We start from the raw sequence: 22,500 nt of genomic DNA, 5'->3' as shown, positions 1-22,500 counted from the left end.
AGTAGTAAGATTTATTACTGGCCGCAAGCAATGTTTACACGGCACTGGCCTCAGCCCCTCCCTGTCAGATCTGCAGAACCACATAGGCATGTAAATGTTTCAACGAATATATTTGCATAGGAAACCAGCAGATAGGTTCTGTTTTTACTTCCAGACCTGCAGAAGAGTTTGAACAATAATTAAAGTTAGAAATGATAAGAAGTATCGCAGTGTAAGTACTTTGAATGTCAGCCAGTGGCTCCTTGTAACAAGGTTAATACATCATTTCATAAAAAGATTCCTGGCAAGATTGTCCTGTTTAATCATAAACCAACTCCTTTTTTATACACACAACACACACTTCTGTGTGTGTACACAGCCTTGTTCCTGATGGGTGAGGTGTTGACCGCCTAATATATTAACTCACCAGGTTGATGTTGGACAGTTACCACCTCTAATATCAGAAGTACTCCCATACTAATGTACAGTTTCACATTAACAGGCTGGTGGATAAGAGAGGCTCCTAATTGGATGAACCAGTGGGGTGCCATTGACCAGATCCTAAAGAGCATTCTTAGGCAATTGTCTAGAGTTAAAGCTAGAATTACATTCACGTTAAACCAGTTAAACAAGAAATCCTCAAGACCGGATTCTCTTAGCAGACACCAGTATTGTGTGAATCCTGGAAACACACACCCCTTTCAACTGCCATGGTGTCAGCTAAGAGAATCCAATCTTCTTGAGAATCTCCAGTGGCTTCGGAGGAAAACAACCCTGACGAGGCCAAAGGGTGGACAAACAAAGGTGGGGCTATACCTCTCTGTGCCATGGTTACTTGATCAACCCAGGAGCTTGTTAACCAATTGAAGTAGCACTTTATGCATCAGATGACCAGATCTGGAATTAATGTTTGGAGGTGTGACTTTAATGTTACGTACTGCTGCAGTTTGTGGTAACAGGTTAGAGCCATACCTACCGGCAGCTGAATGCCTCAAAGTCTTGTCATTCATTTTTCAGTGTGATGCTTATTCTGCTACTTATCTAAAAGGACGATAGGGGAGCAGCAACATGCTGGAAAGATGCTTTGTTATGAGAGGACAGAGGTATGTCAGCTTTTCAAATAAGATTTTCTGTATTCATAAAGCAGGTTTGTCTGACAAGCAGGAAGGAAAGCACTTCCTAGCAAAACCTCATAGTAAATATATGTATGCAAATGTATAAAGCTAAGGCATTTAATCTGGAAAACAATTCTTCAGTGAGACTTTGTGTTGCAGCCTGTGCTGATAAAGAACATTTTTATAACTAGTATTTAATCCAAAACTTAAATATTGATAAATTAAAAGTGAAAACACTGATAATAGTTGTAGTCCCAGTACTGAGACATTTTACTTAAGTAAGAGTAGTAATACCACAGTGTAAAAATACTCCTCCTACTTACTGTCCAGGTACTTGTAATGTAGGTTTCTACTATAACGTGTTAACATGCTTTAATGTTCAAAGACACATCAGTTACAATGATCCTTAATGGAATAAGAACATAATTACAAAATATACATAATTATAAATGTCATTAAAAAAAATAGCATGCAACTATAATGCATTATATAAATAAAGCATTTTAGTTTACATGTTAGCACCACTATAGCTGCTAAACTAACTGAATAAAAATGAAAAATAACATGAGCTGTGAAATTTTGAAACTTTAAAAATAATGTCCTATGATTATTAACAATGAACGTGGGAACATTCTGTCCTCCGGGCCAGAGGTGAAGGATTGGATCTCCTCCACAGGCACTTCTTAAACTATTCTATTCTAACTCGGTCTCTTAGCGCAATACTTGGTCAAAAAAAGAAGATCACTGGAGAAGTTCAAAGTTAGATACAAGTGGAGTTTATTACACACGTACACCCAGCCAGTTAAGCACTGGCCAAGTACTGATCTGGCCCCCTATTTATACCTTAGTTCACATACTACACCGAGGATGAGGCTAAAAAGGTCGTCCAATTCTCGTTGTTCAGTCCGCATACTACTAAAAATCAACCTGTTGTTTTCTCCCCTTCTACCTCTGAATTGACACCTGGAGTTTTCCTGACAGGCTTTTAGAGGGTCTCTTTGAGTCTTTAGCATAGTTTAGGTCAGTCCTGTCCCTTTCACAGGCGCATGTCCCTCCTTATCTCATCCTCGATATGATCCTTTGACTCTCACACACTCTCTTATGCCACGTAAGTAGTAACTGTCAGATAAATGTGGTGGAGTAAAAAATCCAATATTTCAGTAATGTAGTAGAAGTAGCATAAAATGGAAATACTCAAGTACTTAAATGTAAATGTGCTTAATTCCCCCACTGCCTGTCTCACTGTTATGTCTATTATGCTTTTCAAGGTGCCACTGCATCTTCGTCATCCTGGTTCTGACAGCAGTTTTGGTTCTCTACAACACAAACATAAAAGAAATGGTGACTACCTGGAGCATGACAAAAGGGTTGACTCCTGAAGGTCAAAAAATAGACATGGTCTCTCCTAACGCGTCTGTATTCAGCACCAACAGATCAGTATCTGAACTAGCTGCTAATCCAACCAGCTCACCTGCATCACCTCAAACTGGAAATATCACATCAACAAAAATGACAGATGAGACTACCACGTCTGCACGTGACAGAAATGTTCCTTTTAAATCTCCGGGCCTGTACGTAGTGGAATACCCATATGAATACCGCTTCATTATAAACGAGCCAAAGAAATGTGAGCAGCAAAATCCTTTCCTGGTTCTGATTGTTCCTCTGGCACCGTACAACAGGGCTCATCGCGACATAATCCGCAGCAGCTGGGGAAGTGAGATTCTGGTACTGGGCAAAGTGGTGAAGCTGTTCTTCCTGCTGGGGCTGCAAAACGGAGAGGGGGCCCAGCAGCTCCACGAGCAGCTGCTGCAGGAGAGCCGTGAGCACCACGACCTGATCCAGAGCGACTTCCTGGACTGCTACAAGAACCTGACCATCAAGACCATGGTGATGCTGGAGTGGCTGACCTCCCACTGCTCTAATGCCTCGTACGCCATGAAGATTGATTCGGACATGTTCCTCAATGTGCCCAAACTCATCAACATGTTGTTAAATGCCTCAAACACAAACTACATGACCGGACTTGTGGTGAGTGGAGCTCCAGTCCTAAGAGATCAAAGATCTAAGTGGTACCTTCCTGTGGCGGTTTACTCTCCGGCAGTGTACCCACGTTACGCCTTGGGTCTAGGCTACGTTTTGTCTCTTGACCTCCCTAAAAAGCTTGTGGAGGCATCCAGACACGTTAAAGCTATTTATATTGAAGACGTGTATTTGGGGCTGTGTATGCAGCACTTGGGCATCCCTCCCACCAACCCCCCAAGCCAGGAATATTTTAAAGTGTTTCCTGTGACGTACAGTCGCTGTGCTTACTCAACTCTGGTAGCCAGCACCACGTATAAAGACTCTGATCGTGTGAGGCATTGGAAAGACTTTAAAAAACCAGGTCCATACTGCTGATCTCTAAAAAAATTATTATTCTTTAACCAACAAATATGAGTATCAAATTACTGCGACGTCCTCCCCGTCCACAACTGCAGGGCAGGTGAACGTATATGAAGGAAACAGACATCCATTTGCTGAAAGTAAAAGGCGTATGCATGTCAGATGTAATAATTGTCCCTATTTGTTGAAGCAGTTTACTTAAAACATCTTCATGTCACTGTTACCAAAAACATGTTGTGGTTAATAATAATTGACGTTAACTACAAGCCTGTAGTATGCGGCTCTGTGCCTTTCAATTATCCAGCTGTTTTTTTTTAATAAGTGTGTGACAAAGAATTGCTTCTCTGCAGAAGACGTGTTGGGACATGGGAGAACATTCAGGGAAGACCTCTATTGTTGCTCTGCAGTGAAAACAATGCAGTTTGAAATATTTTCTCGTGATGTTATCTGACTGGTGAGAACACAAAGACTCGTTTTAGGTGAAATGGAAGCGTTTGACTCGGCCGCAGGGAACTACTTTTTAAAATAGAAATCCCCACATTTGCCGAAGAACTAACACGAGTTGTTTACAATATCCAGAAATAACTCAATAATTTATTATTTGTGTTCATTTGTATTTATAACACTTTCTAATAAGGATACAAAACAAATGCTTAAATAATGATAGTGAGACAGTGTTAGGGAAGTAGTGTTCAGATATCATCTGGTAAAGCACCAATACTTTGACATTTTGTTGGCTCGTTTGCTGTTAAAATATGTGAGTCAACTGGAAACCTGCTACAGGAAGTGGAATGTAAATGACGTCCCGTTGACAAATCTTGACAGAATGTTTAATCATGTGTCAAGTTTACATTGTGATGAAGAGAGAAAGAGAAAGAGAAATGTCTGTCAACTTGAGACTGAACTACATTTTCTTTGTAACTGGATTCCAGCTAATGCGTTGTTATATACAGGAATTTAATGTATCATGAACTGATGTTAACATAAACGTATATTGACTTTATCATGACTAAATGGGAAGCTCATGCATTAGTTATGCATATAAACATGTGTTTTGTACCCTAATTATGAAGTTTTTAATATTCTATAATTTTGCTTTTATAATGTTTAGAGTTTGTGTTTTTACTTATTTTATCACTAGTCTGCCTGTCTCGGTTTCATCTTTGGGGGTTAATTTTTTATTGATAAGATGAAGACAGAAACCCAATAACTTTGTCATCTAACAAGCCATCCGCCTCACAGTGTTTTTATATTGTACATATTTAAAACTGTTGTATAATGTAAGATGTACATTGTCTCCAGTGTTGACCACATTGTCATGTCCTCTCCTGTCACTTCAGTTGTAATCACTACAACAACATTATGTGTATCTAATGAATGAATGTGGCTTTCCTTGCCTTTCTGTACTGTTGTAAAGTGACGTTGCAGCTCCATGCGTTTCTTTTTTTTACTTCCTGTTGTCATACAGAGACACCAAGTGGACATTTTGTCCACTGCAACTGAATAATGTATGTTCAAAACCCACTTGATGAAGACCTCCCACTGTTTTGATTATTATCATATGTGTGGAATAAATGGTTGAGAAAATGTATCTGTTTATTTGTGTGGAATATATTACTTATTTGTTTCTGTTACTTTTTAAATGTATTATTATACAATTTAATGAGAATTATTGTTTTTTCTGCTTTACATTTATTTGCTAGCTTTAGTTACTTTGTAGATTCATATCATTAATACAAAATCTAATTAACAACTAACTTTTATTATTATTTTTATTATTGGTTAAGATAAGACTTTATTGATCCTGAGGGGAAATTCACGAGCTAACCGGCAGTAGACTATATATCCAAAAAATAAAAGAAACCCTAACTTTACCAGCCGCAGCATTAAAGTAAAGTTATGAATATAATGAATCAATATTTATAATCACTAATATAATATGTACTGTCCTAAAATGGCTATTATAGTACTACTATAGTCATTTTCCTTTAGGAAGGCCAGTTCATGTTTCATACTTTACAATACTTTTGTACAAGTTAACTTTTGAATGTAGGACTTGTATTACTCTGGGTCTAAACTATGATCTTTCCCTAAACATCAGAACATTAGATTTGTTTTTAAACAGATTTGTAAGGGTTTTGGAAACCGAAATCTGCTTCATAAATTCACAAAATTTGTGTTTTTACTTATTTTATCACTAGTCTGCCTGTCTCGGTTTCATCTTTGGGGGTTAATTTTTTATTGATAAGATGAAGACAGAAACCCAATAACTTTGTCATCTAACAAGCCATCCGCCTCAGTGTTTTTATATTGTACATATTTAAAACTGTTGTATAATGTAAGATGTACATTGTATAAGAATAACTCATAACTCCATCAAATCTGAACACACATACAGGAAACGCTTATTTTATTTTATTACGCTAATTGCTAATTTGACATAACTTTAATCGTGCCAATCTTTTTGGAATGAACACAAATATAGGCTAAAATAAACAGGGCTCAGCTGAGTACTTACATACTGCTTGGCAATACTTTCTGTCTACATCCCCCAAAGCCCCCACGTTATGTGTGATGTAGTTTCAAAATTTAAGAGCATGATTATCCCCAAAATCAGATTAAGACAAAGATTAATCAAATACAAAATTCATAAATAATAACTATATTCGGGAGATTATCTATATGACTACAATAATGACATTTTTTGGATGTATTTTAGATGCAGATGATGAGATACCAACACAGTAACAAAAGACATTACAAGACAAAGGATTCAGAGAAACCTTTTTATTTTTTTGGTAAATAGTAAAAAAGTGTAGATGAAGAAGAACATGGACAGAGTTTAATAAATATTTCAAGAGACGAGCAGCAGCACAGGTGTCAATGAGGCTCCTTTGTGCTTTCACAAGTGATAAAAGACAAGATAACAAACTCTAATTCAACTACTTCACTGGCTCATTTCCTTCTGAATGTATGCCTCCTGTCCCACAGTGCAAGACAATGTATTAATAAATCTAAACTAGTCGTCACATCACACTGGTCACAGTTTAATCTGCAGAGGTGTCTTACACCCTTTATCCAGCAGAGGCTAACATTCACAGTTTTAAAACAAACAAGTGAATTCACAGTGATCACATTTTAATTACATTTGAATACTGTATAAATAAAAACAAAAACTTTAAAAATAACAAATGTAAAAAGTATACTGAAAATCTTCACATTTAGCCGAACGAAGCTTACGTCATATGAAACACACAGCACATAACTTCAATGAGGAGATTTGATGCTTTAGTTTAGAGTGTTATTCAAAGTAATTAATCAAAGTGTGGTTTAAAGATTAATGTAACCTGTGTGTTACTTGTACATATTGTGCATTTGCCTAATGCACAATTTTATACTATTATACTATTTTATAGATTGTTAAATACACTTATTCAAGATCGAGAACCCTAACGCTAACATGAAGCAACAGTTAATAAGATATAATGGGTCATTTAGTGATCTTTAGAGGTGCCGGTGGTCAAAATGAACATTTACTCAAGTACTGTACTTAATTACAATGTTGAGGTACTTGTACTTGAGCATTTCCGTTTTATTCTTCTACTTCACCACATCTCACAGGGGAAATATTGTACTCTTTACTGCACTGCATTAATCTGGCATTATAGTATCATAATATTAAGTACGATTGATTTGTACCGTACCCGAAAACGATTGTTCCCCCAGTCGCTCAGCTTTTACATTAGTAGTGTTGTTCCATACACAAGTACACTTGCGTCATCATCTACGTGACATTGTTCATGTTGTGGCTTCAGTGTAGAAGAGCGCGGTAATGTCAAGATCCTAAGTCCGTACAATGGAGTCGACCTTCGCATTACCTCTACTGTTGTTTATGTTTTGGAGACAATATCAATTCCGAATTATACCCGAGTACACATCGGCAAACTGTGCCCTGGCACTGTACACAGGGTTCACACTAATCAAATAAACAGATCTGTGAACGCCTCCTAAAGGTTTGAAGCACAAAGAGTTTAAATTAACCAAAAAATCTAATATTTGAGAAATTCTACATACAGTAGAGCTGTGATAAATAACTAACTATTGGCACCTTTATCGATTACATAAATCCCAAATTATTTTGTCAATGGTAAACTTGGTTAATAAAGAATCAGCATCGATAGTTTCTTGGATCATTTAGCGTACTTGGGCACAGCACAAGTGCAGGCCACAGCGACTTCTATAAAATACTTTTTGACGGTGTATTTGTCTTCACTTGTCTTGTTTTGTGGGCACAGAGTCTTCATCAGGACCTTCACATGAGTAAACACAGGCACAGAGTTGTAGCTCAAGTCTTCACGCTGGTTGATGATGCAGCCTTGACAGAGACACACAGCAATGGGGATCTCATAAGGATACCTGTTGGGGTCTTGGGTTAGGCTGATGGGAGACAATCAGACAGAACAGACAACAACATCAGAAGGATTTCTGTTTCTGTTTGTAAATTATTCTCTATTGTGAATTGTGAAGTGCTTCTTATTTTGAGCCAAATGTCCTCTATGTGATGAGAAGCACTGAACTGAAGCCAGGAAAAGACCATGTAAAGTAAAGGTTAGTATTTATTCAATCTCTTAAAACTATAATCCTAAATACACAGAAAGAGCTATGTTAAGAGAGTCACTGTGTATTAGCTGTGGACTATTTGGGCAGTGGTGGAAGAAGTACTCTGATGTTTTACGTGAGTAAAGTCGCAATATCACTGTTTGGAAATACTCATTCTAAATCTTACTTAAGTAAAAGTACAAATGTTTAAGCATCAAAATATACTTAATACTAAAAAGTATTCATTTTGCAGAATGGACCATTTAAGAATAATATATATTATATCATTAGATTATAAATATTGTTGCATTAATATGTTCATCACTTTAATGTTGCACCTGGTAAAGGTGGAGACAATTTGAATGACTGTACTGCTGGGTGGCTTACTGTATAATCATATATCATCGTTTCTTTTGTTGATTCTATTTGGTATGCTCTATATTTCAGAGGGAAACACTGTATGTTCACACGTCTTCCCAGTTGTGATCCCGATGCCTGTTTAAAGGCCAATACAGTTGCCAAGAAAAGTCCTTTGACTTTGAGAGAAAATGTTGAGGCATGCTTGAGCCCTGCTAGCATAACATGGACACGTTTGTGACAGGGCTCCCAGCTAAACGCAAAGCAGAGGATGAATCTTCACCAAATGTGTCAGCTTCCTAAGCAAAAGTCAAGACCAGAAAATATGATGAGGCATAGTATATCACCTTCGGCTTCACCAGTACACCGGTGGGTAACGAGGACAGACCACAGTCTGCAGTGTATCTGAAAACACTAGCTTGTGACTGTCGCGCACAGCAGAGTCACTTTACTGAAGCTGCATCTGTGCCTTCAAATGCTCAACTCGCCTCAAGTTGCCTACAGAGTTGCTCAGTGTAAAAAGCTGCACGCTATAGCCGAGGAATTAATACTTCCCTCTGCTATCGATATGGTTTCCACAATGTTTGATGAAGCAACAGCCAGCAAGCTAAAGGCTATTTCTCTGTCAAATAATACTATCGCGAGGCGCATTCATGATAATCAGTCATTTTTGCAAAGAAAATGTTCAGGTTTGAGTTTTTTCTCTGCTGGTTAAGTTTTAAAAGAGGTGACTTTGAGATAATATGTTGAAAGCAGAAATGCTGTTACACAGTATTACACAGTTAGACTTTTAATAATTCCACTGAAAAGGTGATTTGTCGCTTTATTATTTATTTAGTTTTGTTAAATAATAAAGTTGTAGTTTTATGAATTACAATGTTTAAAATAAATTCCAGTGGAGTAAATATTTGAAAATATTCTTATCTACAAAAGGGGGGCCCCTGCAGTTTTATCAGGCTTTCACCATCCGAAGGAACGTTACTACGAATCTGCATTTGTATAACAGGCGATAGGAACGTCCTCTCTCTCAAATGACCTGTGATTGGCAAAAAGTCTCCAGTCACGGGCTAGATTTACTAAAGCCTGAAAACAGAGCCAAGGGGAGGTTGTTATGGAATTTTTGCCCAATTTTATATATTGCCTACCCCAACATTAAATTACTTTACAGATGCAGGTTATTCATACAAAATATATCAACAAATTGTGATGTATTACTAAATATTAAGACAATAGTTCACAAGCTACCCAGCAGTATATAATGTCATTAAAATGAGCTCCACCTTTATCAGCTGCAAGTCCCTCATATTTTGGTACTTTTCTCTTTCCCAATTCATTTGAGCTGAATGTCACAATTCCCCTGAGTTGATTGGAGGGTTAATCAGATCACATGTTAGCTCCTAATTAAGAATGAAGAACAGCTTGGTGCATTTCCCGTCTCAGCCAATCAGGTGTGACTACGCCCTTTCTTAGAGAGAGGTAGATAATTGCACACTCGGGTTTTCTTGTCCTGCCTTGACTTAATGTAAACCTGGACTCAGCAGATACGTCAGTCAGTAACTCTGGTCTTTAGGTCCTTTTCAGACTTTGCTGTCTTTACTTCTCAGGTTGAGGAAGATTTAGAGCATTCTGAAACCTAGCTGGAGTGAATATGGAAGAACACCTTTCCACTAGGTTACCTGCATCAGGGCAGGTTTTAATACTTTTCTTGCAAGAGTTTATGCTTGCCTAACATTAAACTCTTTCATTTTGTTTATTGGTTTATTTTTTTTATCAAAACCCCCTTCATACACATTTCATTATTATCAAATGGGCATTTTATTATAATTGAAGAAGCATTTTTGGATTATTATTCAGGATGCATTTTTTTTATTGTGAAGGCAATTGTGAGATTTGTTTCTCTTAGCAAATATTTATTTATTTTTATGTGGTTGGGAACTAGTTCTCAAACTTAATTCCGCTCTAGGGAATAAGTACTGCCACAGTTGCACATTATTATTATTGTTGTTATTATTATTATTATTATTATTATTATTATTATTATTATTATTATTATTATTATTCATGTATAAATTATTCTGAAAAGGGCCATTCTGCATAATGACTACTTTTACTTTTGGTACTTTAAGTATATTGATTGATTGAATGCAGGACTTTTACTTGAGACAGTGGTTCTACACTGAAGTATTGCTACTGTTAGCCTACTTCTGTAAAATTGAGGAGTTTTACTTGTATTTCTACTCATAACACTCAAACACAAAATCTGAGTAGTACTTCTTCCACCACTGCTGAGATAGTGGTTTCGTAGTATCAGTGAAGGTTTTTGTCCCTCCCCGGTGTCCGTAGCTGCATGTTGTCATTTCTTCACCTACTTGTACTTCCACGGCGACAGCGAGCGGTTGCTCAGTTCTCCACGCATTTCTGCAGCCACCTGCGCGCACGTTCGCGTGTCGTGCAGGTTTTTAGAAAGCCTAGGTTTGCCCCTGAAGCTCCTCTCAAACCTGTCGACAGTGTCGTTCACCTGGTCCACACTGATGCACCTGGAGCTCCTATAAGCAGCAGCAGCAGAAGTGTGGTCGTTGAAGAACAGCAGCGAGCCGAGAGAGATCTATGAACAAAAACAACTGTATTTAAAACACAGTGGAGACTTTTGCTTACAATTCCAATACAACAGGAAAATGTGTCTCCGTGTAAAAGTGCGCTGCAGCTGGTTCACGGTCAGATTACCATTTGCAAACTGACAAATGTTTTCATCTTGGACCCGGAGAGGTTTGACTGTGACACGGTCCATTACACCCACCATATATATTTATAGAAATGAAGGCTGCTGGTGTTTGAATGGGAAAATCCTTTTTTGTTAAAGCGTTTCCTCTTGTTGAATCACTGCCTCAAAGGAGACGTGAGATTCGTGACCCTGCCCCTCTCCGCCGGGCGGTGTGTCTCATCACTGAGCTCTGCATTTACACATGGAAACATTAGTCATTACTGTTTAAATATCGTGGCAGCTTGTCTATCTGTAAAGCATGTTGGGCTGCATTTAAGACACAATTAATATATTTAATTAAAACTGTGTGATAATTTATTGTCATGTACTACGTGTGTATGTACCAGCGTCTAGTTATAGATGAGTTAAAGTTGTTGCAAATACATTAATAAACACATAGCTTAGATATAAAGTATATTACATGGTGTTATAAAGTTCACAGGCCAGATGGGATGTACAATATAATACAAATCTATCTAACTATCTAATATATTAAATATGATGACTCCGCCAATAGGAATTTCCCACGGGTTGCCTTGGATACAGAAGAGGAAGCATAACATTTCCTGTACTTTGACCCAGTGCCAGTGCAGCTCGCACATCGTGACCACTACATTCTTCTGTGAAGATATGTCCGTCCCCTCTGAACCTGCTAGATATAAATGCTCTGCAGCCTTTATTTAGAAACCCAGAGGAAGCCTTGACACATAGAGATGTGGCTCCTTTACTTCCTTATGTTTCGATAAACTTATGAATATTATCAAAGTAAACACAAACACGACTCCAGTGCACAAAAAATAACAACTTTTAGTAAGATGTTAGATTTATTTGGTGGATGCTCATCTGGTAATAATACTGTACCTCTGTATTTTTAATGACTTTCTTTGTACATTTCCAGAACATGAATGCCTGTTTAAAGATTCATGGCAATTCATCAAATATTTGTTGAGCTAGTTCCATCTGTACTAAAGTGGTGGACCAACAAACAGACCTACATTGGCGTAAATAAAGACAAGCTGCTAGCATGGCTAATACAAAATACATACTCACAGGTGAGCACACCTGTCTAGATTGCAGGCCTGTCTTTTAGCACAGTCACATCAGGAAGCCAGGCAGGTAAATGCTGGGGATTGTAGGGGACTTTCCACAGTAAAATTGTCTTCTTGTGCTTTTGTAAAATATGTCTTCATGTATCTCTGTGAAATAAGATTAGAGGAACTGTGCACATACTTGGCCATTAAAGCTGAATCTAAATTTAGACCATCTTCTCTTCATCTGCACTTTTGCTTGTCATGTGGATTTGTCGTCATCCTCCCACTCACACACCCACAGCAGTTATAATGCAGTCAGTTGTAACATGCACATCTTTAATTAGATTTGATTATGTTGCTGTCACAGTGAAGCAGGCATTGCCAAGGAAATTCTTGGTTCTCAGGCTCCCTCTAACAATGCTCATTATATATGTATAAAATCAATTAATACGTACTTGCAGTAATGTTATAGATGTATACAGTAACGTAGTAAATGTATATTTGTAATGAGAACAGGTAACACACATATACATATATATTGTGATGTTAGACAGCTTGGAAACAGGTAGTTATATATCTACAATATATAGGCTGGTATATATGTGTGCAGGTATAAACAGGTAGTAATAAATATATACATAGATGTAAACAGTAAGTAAAAGTAAAGTTGTTTAATATGCTTTCCATGATAATATTAGTATACCAGAAAAAGGTAATTGTGCCATAAAATGCACACATCTTTTTGATAATGTAACGGTACGATCAAGACAGACGGGAGGTGGGACTCAATTGCACGACACAGAGGCAGATAAATGTTGAATGGAAATAGTCTTTACTGAAAACTTTGCAGTTGTTATGGTACACGCATAGACAGATGATCATACAAAGTATCAAGGGGTAATCCAGGAGCAGAGTCGGGTCATGGAAATAGGTTTGGTACACGGGCAGATACTCAGCAAAACAGCACAGCAGACAAGGATTAGGCAAGGGCAGAATCGAGCCATGGAAACAAGGTCGAGGAAGCCGGGGAATCAAACGCTTGGGAAACAGGAAGACGGGACTAATGCTGGAACTCTTGCCATCGAAGTACGAAGACGAACTGGCAACGAGAGACAAACAAAACAGACTCTATATACACACCAAGAAGTGAGAGGGAACGAGACACAGGTGAGGACACTAAGAACAGATTGGGAACACCTGGGGGTAGGAAGTAGAAATAACAGAGAGCAGGTAATTAACAAAATAAAACAGGAAGTACAAACACAACACAAAACATCTAACGAACAGGCCGAGAGCTAATAGATAAATATTATATAAAAAATGCTTAACAATGAACCTTATTACTCAATAAATGATTATTATTTATATCACACAGCTTAGTCTTTTACTGCATTATCTTTGATTGATGATCAGTTCTGGCCTCTTTTGGGGGGAATTATCTGTAAATAAAAATATCTAAATGATGTTCTTCACCTGGAAATGCAGAGGAGTTGGTGGTCAGCAAGAGGACACAGTTTAGTTTTAATGAATGAACTGAAGTGAAACTGTCATTTCAAAACCGTATAAGTGACTATATGTGAATCCCAATCAACAAACATTACCTGGACCGTAGTGTGATCACTATACAGGGGCCTAGGTATGATATGGATATATTATATTATATTATAATATATATATATATATATATATATATATATACTGTATATATGTATATTATATATATATATATATATATATATATATATATATATACTGTATAGTATATATATATATACTGTATAGTATATATATATATATATATATATATACTGTATAGTATATATATAAAATATTGGGCTCCTACAAACCTACACCACCACCCACACAGGCTGCGATTGTGACTCGACATGTGAATTCAATGTGAAAGTAACATTTTAGGGATTCATTCAAATCAGTATTTGACATTTTTATCAACTTTACTCCTGCAAAGTTTGTCAAATGCTAGTAGTGTCCCGCTGAACACCTTTGTAAAATGTGGTCCCAGAAGCCATAGATATAGACACTACTATTACTTTTCACCACTGGGTTTCAGTATTTAGTTAGTTACAGACCTACGTACCTCAACTGTAAGTAAGTATAAGAAAATAAGTTTATGCCTTGCAGCTGCAAACTTCCTTATTAAACAGAATCCTAGTTCATCCATCTGTCTGGTTCATTTAATGATTTACTATATTGTGGAATTTAGTGTTTGAGGAAAAACTATTGATATAAGATTAAATGATGGACTGTAAGAAATGTTGTACAGTGTAAGTTTAAATTTAATAGAATAATCCCGCTGTACAATCAGACAGTTTTACTGTTTAAACACATGAGCAACAGCAAATTAAAAGTTGTACTCTAAACAGCAGCTGTAAATCAACACATATTTCTTTGTCTATCTCAACATGGCCCCGTCTTCTTTGCCCTCCCACATTATTACATGCACCCACAAGTTCATGTGTATTACCCAAAAACATGCCTTCTCCTCTCACTAATAGACACAAATTGTCAACATATTGTATAAAATAATTACTTGTAAAGTTAACTAGAGTAACCCCAGGTGGTAGCCACACAGAGATTTGGCCACCAAGTATAATGCCAACATTAAAAGAACAAGAACGGCTGTTACCCAAGTCCTAAGTAACATTAATAGCACAAATCACACGACGGCACACATTTAGTTTGCTAGCTAACTATGTTATCTGTTAATGACGATCACATAGCAGACATTCAAAAGGAATCATGTCAGTGGGGTGATGCAACGTCACAGCACTCTCCTCCTCCTCCTCGGTATAAATGTGAAATCACTTGTATTTAGACTCTCAGGATGACTAAACTTCTGTTGTAAGACACTGATGCAACTCAGGCCATTCTCCTAGCAAACATGCAGAGTGGAACCTCCTGTATCAGATGAACCAAGGATAGTCCATGTCACAGCCAGTAACTAAGTACATTTACTCAAGATGTAATTGTATTTTACTAAGTCATTTTATTTCATTTCCAACAACACTTACAGTCACTGATATCCTTGTTTTAGTTGTCAGAGTGGCATTATTTGCATTTATGTTCACTTTAAAAAGACAAATGTAACATCATGTATCTCACGCTCTTAAAATGTAACTTTAGTCGTATTAAGACGAAGAAAAGGCAAAAATTAAACAATGATGTTTATGGAGCACATCCTACACAACAGACTGCCCTGCACCTTCTCTAATTAATACACACAACCAACTACCGGTACGTCCTTTTTTACAATATTTGCCTCTGAATTGTAATGGAGTACAAGTATAAAGTAACATGGAAATGTCGAAACAAAACAGCAATCTTCTAATTAAATCGATATATTTATTAACGTGATAAGTCAAACATAGAGAATATTCTCAGCTGAGGACACTAATCACATCACCGTTTCCACAGACTGTATGGCTAAGAAACCCCAGGTTTCTGTCTCACGGCTCCGCTCAAGTGTGAACAAAGGCTCGTAAACATCTGAAATACATGAGGAGGCGTTAACCTTCTCCTCATTGGTCCCCGTTGGCGCCGTCACGCTCCTTGGTCAGCAGAGTCAGGAAATGATGGTTGTTGACCTGTTCTCCTAAAGGGGAAGTGTTCCTACTGTGTTTACGTTCAATATTGTGCTTGTAATACATTCAGTGCAGAAAATACATTAATAGTGCAGAAATACATATTGATTGAGGTAGACAAATACATATGATAGTCTTTCAAGTGTGGATTAATACAATCAGGAGTAATTTACTTCACAATTCCTCCTTTACTCACCATTTATGGTGTGTAAAATATAAAGTAAATATAAGGCACCAAGTGGTGTACAAATTCAGCATATGGTATACAAGAATAAATTCTTAGGGCGCTTGTTTTTATTTCAGTCATAAAAAGTACCTTTGGTAGAAAACATAAACTTTAATAAAGAATACCTTCAGTATAAAAACAAAGAACTTCACTTTTTATTCCAGTATAAAGACAATTAGCTTCAGTATAATAAAAAAAACACTTAAAAGACAGTAAAAGACTGTAAATATCAGTAAACTTTTAATGTCTGTATAAGACTGTAATATCTATATACGACTGTGAGAGACTGTGACTGCAGTATAATCAGTGGCTTAGGTATGGCAGCAATGAATACTTTGTGGAGTTATTCACACAAAATCATCTTCCTCCAGGCTGTCTTGTTCCTGCCCTATATCATAGTCTATAAGTAACTTGGTTTCCTCTTGCATCAAAAATTGACCTTTCTCTGTCTCTCTCTCTTTGGTCAGGGCAGTGGTGATCAGTCTAGTGGTCAGGGTGCGGATACATGGACTGCAACATCATCCACACAGGATTAATATACCTATTATTATCGGTACAATCAACAGAATACTCAACATCAACATCTTATACTGACCAAACCATGGAGCCTGTGAAGTAATTTTCTACCCCACTGTTTGTTGCTAGTTCTTTGCTGAATCTGTTGAGTCCAAAGCTCTGGTAATGGATCCATCTGGGGCAGTGTTATTTGGGATGAAAGTACAACACATAGATCCAAACAATTTGCAGACACCCCCTTTTTCAGGCTAGTCTTCTCTAATTGCTCATGCAGTCTAGTGACAGCATCTCTGGTGAAGTTCACAAATCTCTGCTGGTTGTAATAAATGTAATTGATCCAATCTACATTTTTGTTGACAGTGACTCGAACAAAAATGGATTCAAGACCCGCAAGTATTTGATTTCTAGCTTTGAATTCATTGGGCACACCTCATGGTACTCCTATGGAGTCTATGTAAATTGTGGAGCTGAAACTTCCACCGGGAACAGAACATTTAACTCGACTCTGGGGACTCTCTCCATTAGACAAATCAGTGAGTTCTTCAGGAGTAAATGGCATTATGTAGAAAGGCATTACCAACTGTACTAACGCACAGGTACCTACCCAGTCTGCTGGTAGATTTGGATACAGGGTTTGTGTACCACAGTACCACCATACGTCAGCTCTGGCAAATAACATGAATGATACAGGTGTTGCAAAAACATTAATAGTGCAGAAATACATATTGATTGAGGTAGACAAATACATATGATAGTCTTTCAAGTGTGGATTAATACAATCAGGAGTAATTTACTTCACACAAGACAAAGCAGAACTTCACGTGAGAAATGAGTCTTATTTGCTTAGGAAGGTTCGTAACTGAGTGACTCAGAAGTACCTAAGTGGAGGCCATGATAAGATTTGTTTGAATTTTCTAAATGATAAGCAAAGGAGCTTCAATGCTTGTTTTGTTATCTCCTTTAGCATCGGAAACACTGGACCATCCTTTATGAAAGGAAAGGAGATGATGCCGTCCTACAATTCCTTGTCCCGACCCATGGCAACTTTACAACAGATGTTTTTCCTGCGACAGGTGACAGATTCTGAGAAATATACCGACTGTGACGCTGGCACAGTTTTCAAATAAAAGCTAATGAAATAAGAAATAATGAGATCCAGTAACACGACAGGATCAGACTTTCTGCTGTGTGCTCTCAGCGTGTCTCTCAGGCCACTGCAGGTCTGGATTACCAGCTGGGCCTGCAGGGCACACTGAAAAACAGAACTGTCACAACTGAGGTGCATGAACTGGAAACAGGCAGGAAGGACGCACACATTCAGCCTCAGTCTCTTGGCACCCTGGAAAACAGTTTTATCTGCACATAATTGGTCCTGAGTGCACCTGTTTTTATCTATGTGCAGGTTAGGACAGGAAACAATCAGGTCAAAGCCGTAGAGTGTAAAGCCACGCTAGCAGCTCTGAGTGGCTGTACTTAGGCACAACATTGCTTTGCGCTAAATGCTAACATCAGCAGGCTAACATGCTAATATGATAAGATAAGCCTTTATTGATCCCCAGAAGGAACATTGAGGTGTTGCAGCAGCACAAGGATAGAAATAGACAACAAATAAATAAATACATTTAAACAAATTAATAATTAAAAGTATATAAAACAAAAATAGAAATAAAATATAAACTAAACAAAAGCAATTCAATTTAAAATGTCATGGCGAGTGGTACACATAAACACAGTACCCACACAAACAGTGTTAACTTACACTTAGTCTGCAGTACTGTCTCAAGTGGTGACTGACACAGTGGTGTGATTAGTCAGCAAAATTGGCAAGTTTAGTACATGTAAGAGTAATATGATATCATGAACTATAACAGAATTATATACAGTATGACAGTACTATTACATTGTACTAATATATACTAATACTATATAAATCTAATTTTATATTTGCTGATAATACTAACAAACATAATACATAACTTTATTATATTGACTTAAGTAAGGTTTTAAATTACTTTTAGTGGAGTAAAGTCAGTAGAGTAATATGATATTATCTAACAGTTTACACAAGAATAAAATATCTAATGATTAAGTAATTAGTGTTTGTCTGTATTAATATAGAAATATATCAGAACTAACTTATAGTATGTAATGTAATATAACATAATATAGCCTAATATAATAAAATGGGATATAAGCTATAATATAAGGTGAAAAGTAGTAATACAGTATAGTACAGCAATATAGAATAGAATAGAAAATATAATAAATTAAAGAACGAGTATATTATGATATATACTAATCATATGTTGTGTGTATAATGTAATTACTATGGTGTTTAGCAGGTATGCTTACCATCTTAAAAGCCTTATTTTAGTTTGTTAGCATGCTATTAGCTATTTAGCATTGAACACAAAATGGCATTAGTTCTGCAGGTATTTGGTCATAAACCTAAGCATTGGACAAATTATAAGTTTGGCCTGATGATGGCGATAGATGAAAAGTTATAATTAATTCTATTGGGAACATGAATGAAATTGAAAAACAACCACAGTTGAGTTTTAAACATAACAACAGATACATTTAAAATATAACAACAGATACATTTATAATATAACAACAGATACATTTAAAATATAACAACAGATACATTTATAATATAACAACAGATACATTTAAAATATAACAACAGATACATTTAAAATATAACAACAGATACTTTTATAATATAACAACAGATACATTTATAATATAACAACAGATACATTTAAAATATAACAACAGATACATTTATAATATAACAACAGATACATTAAATATAACAACAGATACATTTATAATATAACAACAGATACATTTATAATATAACAACAGATACATTTAAATATAACAACAGATACATTTAAAATATAACAACAGATACATTTATAATATAACACAGATACATTTATAATATAACAGATACATTATAATATAACAACAGATACATTTAAAATATACAACAGATACATTTATAATATAACAACAGATACATTTATAATATAACAACAGATACATTTATAATATAACAACAGATACATTTAAAATATAACAACAAATACATTTATAATATAACAACAGATACATTTAAAATATAACAACAGATACATTTATAATATAACAACAGATACATTTATAATATAACAACAGATACATTTAAAATATAACAACAAATACATTTATAATATAACAACAGATACATTTAAAATATAACAACAGATACATTTAAAATATAACAACAGATACATTTAAAATATAACAACAGATACTTTTATAATATAACAACAGATACATTTATAATATAACAACAGATACATTTATAATATAACAACAGATACATTTATAATATAACAACAGATACATTTATAATATAACAACAGATACATTTAAAATATAACAACAGATACATTTAAATATAACAACAGATACATTTAAAATATAACAACAGATACATTTAAAATATAACAACAGATACATTTAAAATATAACAACAGATACATTTAAAATATAACAACAGATACATTTAAAATATAACAACAGATACATTTAAAACATAACAACAGATATACCCAGCCTGGTCACACTCGCAAGGCACCCTTTAGAATTTGAGATGCATCGGGCTTTCAAGTTAGTCCGATGTAAACTCACTGCGTCATTATTAGTGTTCAGAGTAAACAGACGTCGTATTAAGAGCGTTAAAGTGTGCTGAGAGTGGGAGGAAGAGAGGGGTGGTGGATGGGTCAAACAAAGGACAGGCCCCAGAATACTGATGTACGTGTCCTGTGTGAAACCAAAAGTTATGTCATGTGACGCTACGTCACTGAGTCAAATGACGTTACATCCATAGTTTAAGTTACGTAACGTAATTTTAACCCAAACCATGATCTTTTTTCTAATCTTAAAGGTACAATATGTAAATCCAAGCCACCTGCTCCAAAAGACAGGGGGCAGTATTTCACCTCCACTACTGGGACCATATAATCTAAATTCATCAATCATCAAAACCATCAGTTATTAAAATTACTGATGACTGAACTTATTAATTAAAGTTATGTTAAATATTGTAGTAGTTTGTCATATTTATTGTATTCTAAGTTTTAGAGTATTATAGTGTACACCCATGGCCAAAGGTTTTGAGAATGACACAAGTATTGGTTTTCACAAAGTTTGCAGCTTCAGTGTTTTTAGATCTTTTTGTCAGATGTTACTCTGGTATACTGAAGTATAATTACATGCATTTCACAAGTGTCAAAGGCTTTTATTGCCAATTACATTAAGTTTATACAAAGAGTGAACTGTTCTTGGATGGTTGGGAGAAGCTGCTCTCGGAGGATGTTTTGATACCATTCTTTATTCGTGGCTGTGTTCTTAGGCTAAATTGTGAGTGAGCCCACTCCCTTGGCTGAGAAGCAACCCCACACATGGTCTCAGGATGCTTTACTGTCGGCATGACACAGGACTGATGGCAGCGCTCACATTTTCTTCTCCGGAGAAGCTTTTTTCCGGATGCCCCAAATAATCGGAAAGGGGATTCATCAGAGAAAAGGACTTTACCGCAGTCCTCAGCCCTTGAACCTTTTGCAGAATATCCGTCTGACCCTGATGTGTCTCCTGGAGAGAAGTGGCTTCTTTGCTGCCCTTCTTGACACCAGGCCATCCTCCAAAAGACTTCGCCTCACTGTGCGTGCAGATGCACTCACACCTGCCTGCTGATATTCCTGAGCAAGCTCTGCACTGGTGGTGCCCCGATCCCGCAGCTGAATCCACGGTCCTGGCGCTTGCTGGACTTTCTTGGGTGCCCTGAAGCCTTCTTCACAACAATTGTAAATAATAAGTTAATTTTCATGGCACTATTAATAACATTCTGGAGTATATGCAAATTACCATCATAAAAACTGAGGCAGGAGCAGATATTTGTGTGATTCTCAAAACATTTGGCCATGGGTTGTATTGTGTATTACATTGTACAACTATACTTCTCTCTGTTCTAGTGTTGATATATTTACTGTGTATTTTTTACTCCTGTGTCAGTCAGTCAGTCAGTCAATCAGTGGGCAAAAATACAGAAAATTCGACCAAATTGAAAGAGCCAGTCCAAATAACAATGCTATCTTATTATCTTCACATGGGGCTGTGTGTTTACTGTGGCATTGAGGACTGTATGGTCCGTGTAACGTTACGTTAGTTTGTTTATTGGACTAAATCCAAAGTGACAGAAACTAGAAAATGACCGCATATTCGTCTCGTCTTCCCGGTGGCGGCGCAGCCAGAAGAGCAGCCTCAGCCAGAACCAGCACCAGCCCTGCAGTCACAGCGGGCTGCTGGACCTGTGTAACTCCAGCAACAGGGAGTCTGCAGTTCCCCGGTGCTGCGGCTGAACTCCAGCTAACTGCTAACTGAAGCTACGCTGTTTCTCTGGGCTGCTGACAGCTACACGCTCGGAGAAACAGCTTTAAGCTCTGGCATATCTTAAACATTGTACCTTTAACTGAGTAGTTTTATTGACTAAACTTCACTGTGACCATTTCACAATGTTAATCACGTGTTACAATGTTAACCAACGCAAGCCTTCTGCGTCAAGATACTATGCAAAAGGCCCAAGAGGCAAAATATGACCTGCTCACCTGTTCCTCTTCCACTATTAACCCTTGCAGTATTTATACCCGTCCATCTCCACCTGCTCCAGGACAGATTGTCAACAGTGCTTGGTGCATTTGCTTTCAAGCCTCTTTCTCCTGAACCTGAACCAAAGTCCATACCTGCCCATAGGCCTACCTGGCACTTACTGTTGACCTTCTGTTTGGACTTGCCTGGAAACTTTTGTATTTTCTTTTAACTATGCATTAAAAAAAACTAATAAAATAAAATAAAATAATAAAATAATAAAATAATA

At 36.7% G+C, this 22,500-nt stretch overlaps 3 protein-coding genes across 4 annotated transcripts in view; 2 read left to right on the top strand and 1 right to left on the bottom strand.

The window, feature by feature from the left end:
- LOC115027107 (beta-1,3-galactosyltransferase 2) overlaps positions 1–4,987 on the top strand; it is a 5,097-nt gene extending 110 nt beyond the window's left edge. The window contains exon 2 of the mRNA XM_029460159.1: positions 2,363–4,987. Coding sequence (XP_029316019.1) covers positions 2,433–3,494 — 1,062 coding nt within the window. The 5' untranslated portion in view covers positions 2,363–2,432 and the 3' untranslated portion in view covers positions 3,495–4,987. The remainder of the gene's footprint in view (positions 1–2,362) is intronic.
- A 1,270-nt stretch (positions 4,988–6,257) lies between these two features.
- On the bottom strand, positions 6,258–11,365 carry LOC115023756 (interleukin-17C-like). Of its 2 annotated transcripts, none has more exons than XM_029454993.1 (3): positions 11,233–11,365; positions 10,805–11,040; positions 6,258–7,916 (listed from the first exon to the last, which is right to left on the bottom strand). In XM_029454993.1, exons 1-3 carry the CDS (start codon positions 11,233–11,235, stop codon positions 7,670–7,672), a joined length of 486 nt encoding a protein of 161 aa, XP_029310853.1. In that variant the 5' UTR covers positions 11,236–11,365; the 3' UTR covers positions 6,258–7,669. The 2 variants fall into 2 exon arrangements, with proteins under 2 accessions (XP_029310853.1, XP_029310844.1); XM_029454984.1 differs by having other exon boundaries at positions 11,160–11,275.
- A 6,213-nt stretch (positions 11,366–17,578) lies between these two features.
- nqo1 (NAD(P)H dehydrogenase, quinone 1) overlaps positions 17,579–22,500 on the top strand; it is a 15,017-nt gene continuing 10,095 nt past the window's right edge. Inside the window, exons 1-3 of the mRNA XM_029425248.1 lie at positions 17,579–17,644; positions 17,782–17,850; positions 17,974–18,040. Coding sequence (XP_029281108.1) covers positions 17,579–17,644; positions 17,782–17,850; positions 17,974–18,040 — 202 coding nt within the window. The remainder of the gene's footprint in view (positions 17,645–17,781; positions 17,851–17,973; positions 18,041–22,500) is intronic.

Source organism: Cottoperca gobio, chromosome 3, assembly GCF_900634415.1.
Source record: "Cottoperca gobio chromosome 3, fCotGob3.1, whole genome shotgun sequence".
NCBI lineage: Eukaryota > Metazoa > Chordata > Actinopteri > Perciformes > Bovichtidae > Cottoperca > Cottoperca gobio.
This window is presented reverse-complemented; position numbering and strand designations above follow the sequence as displayed.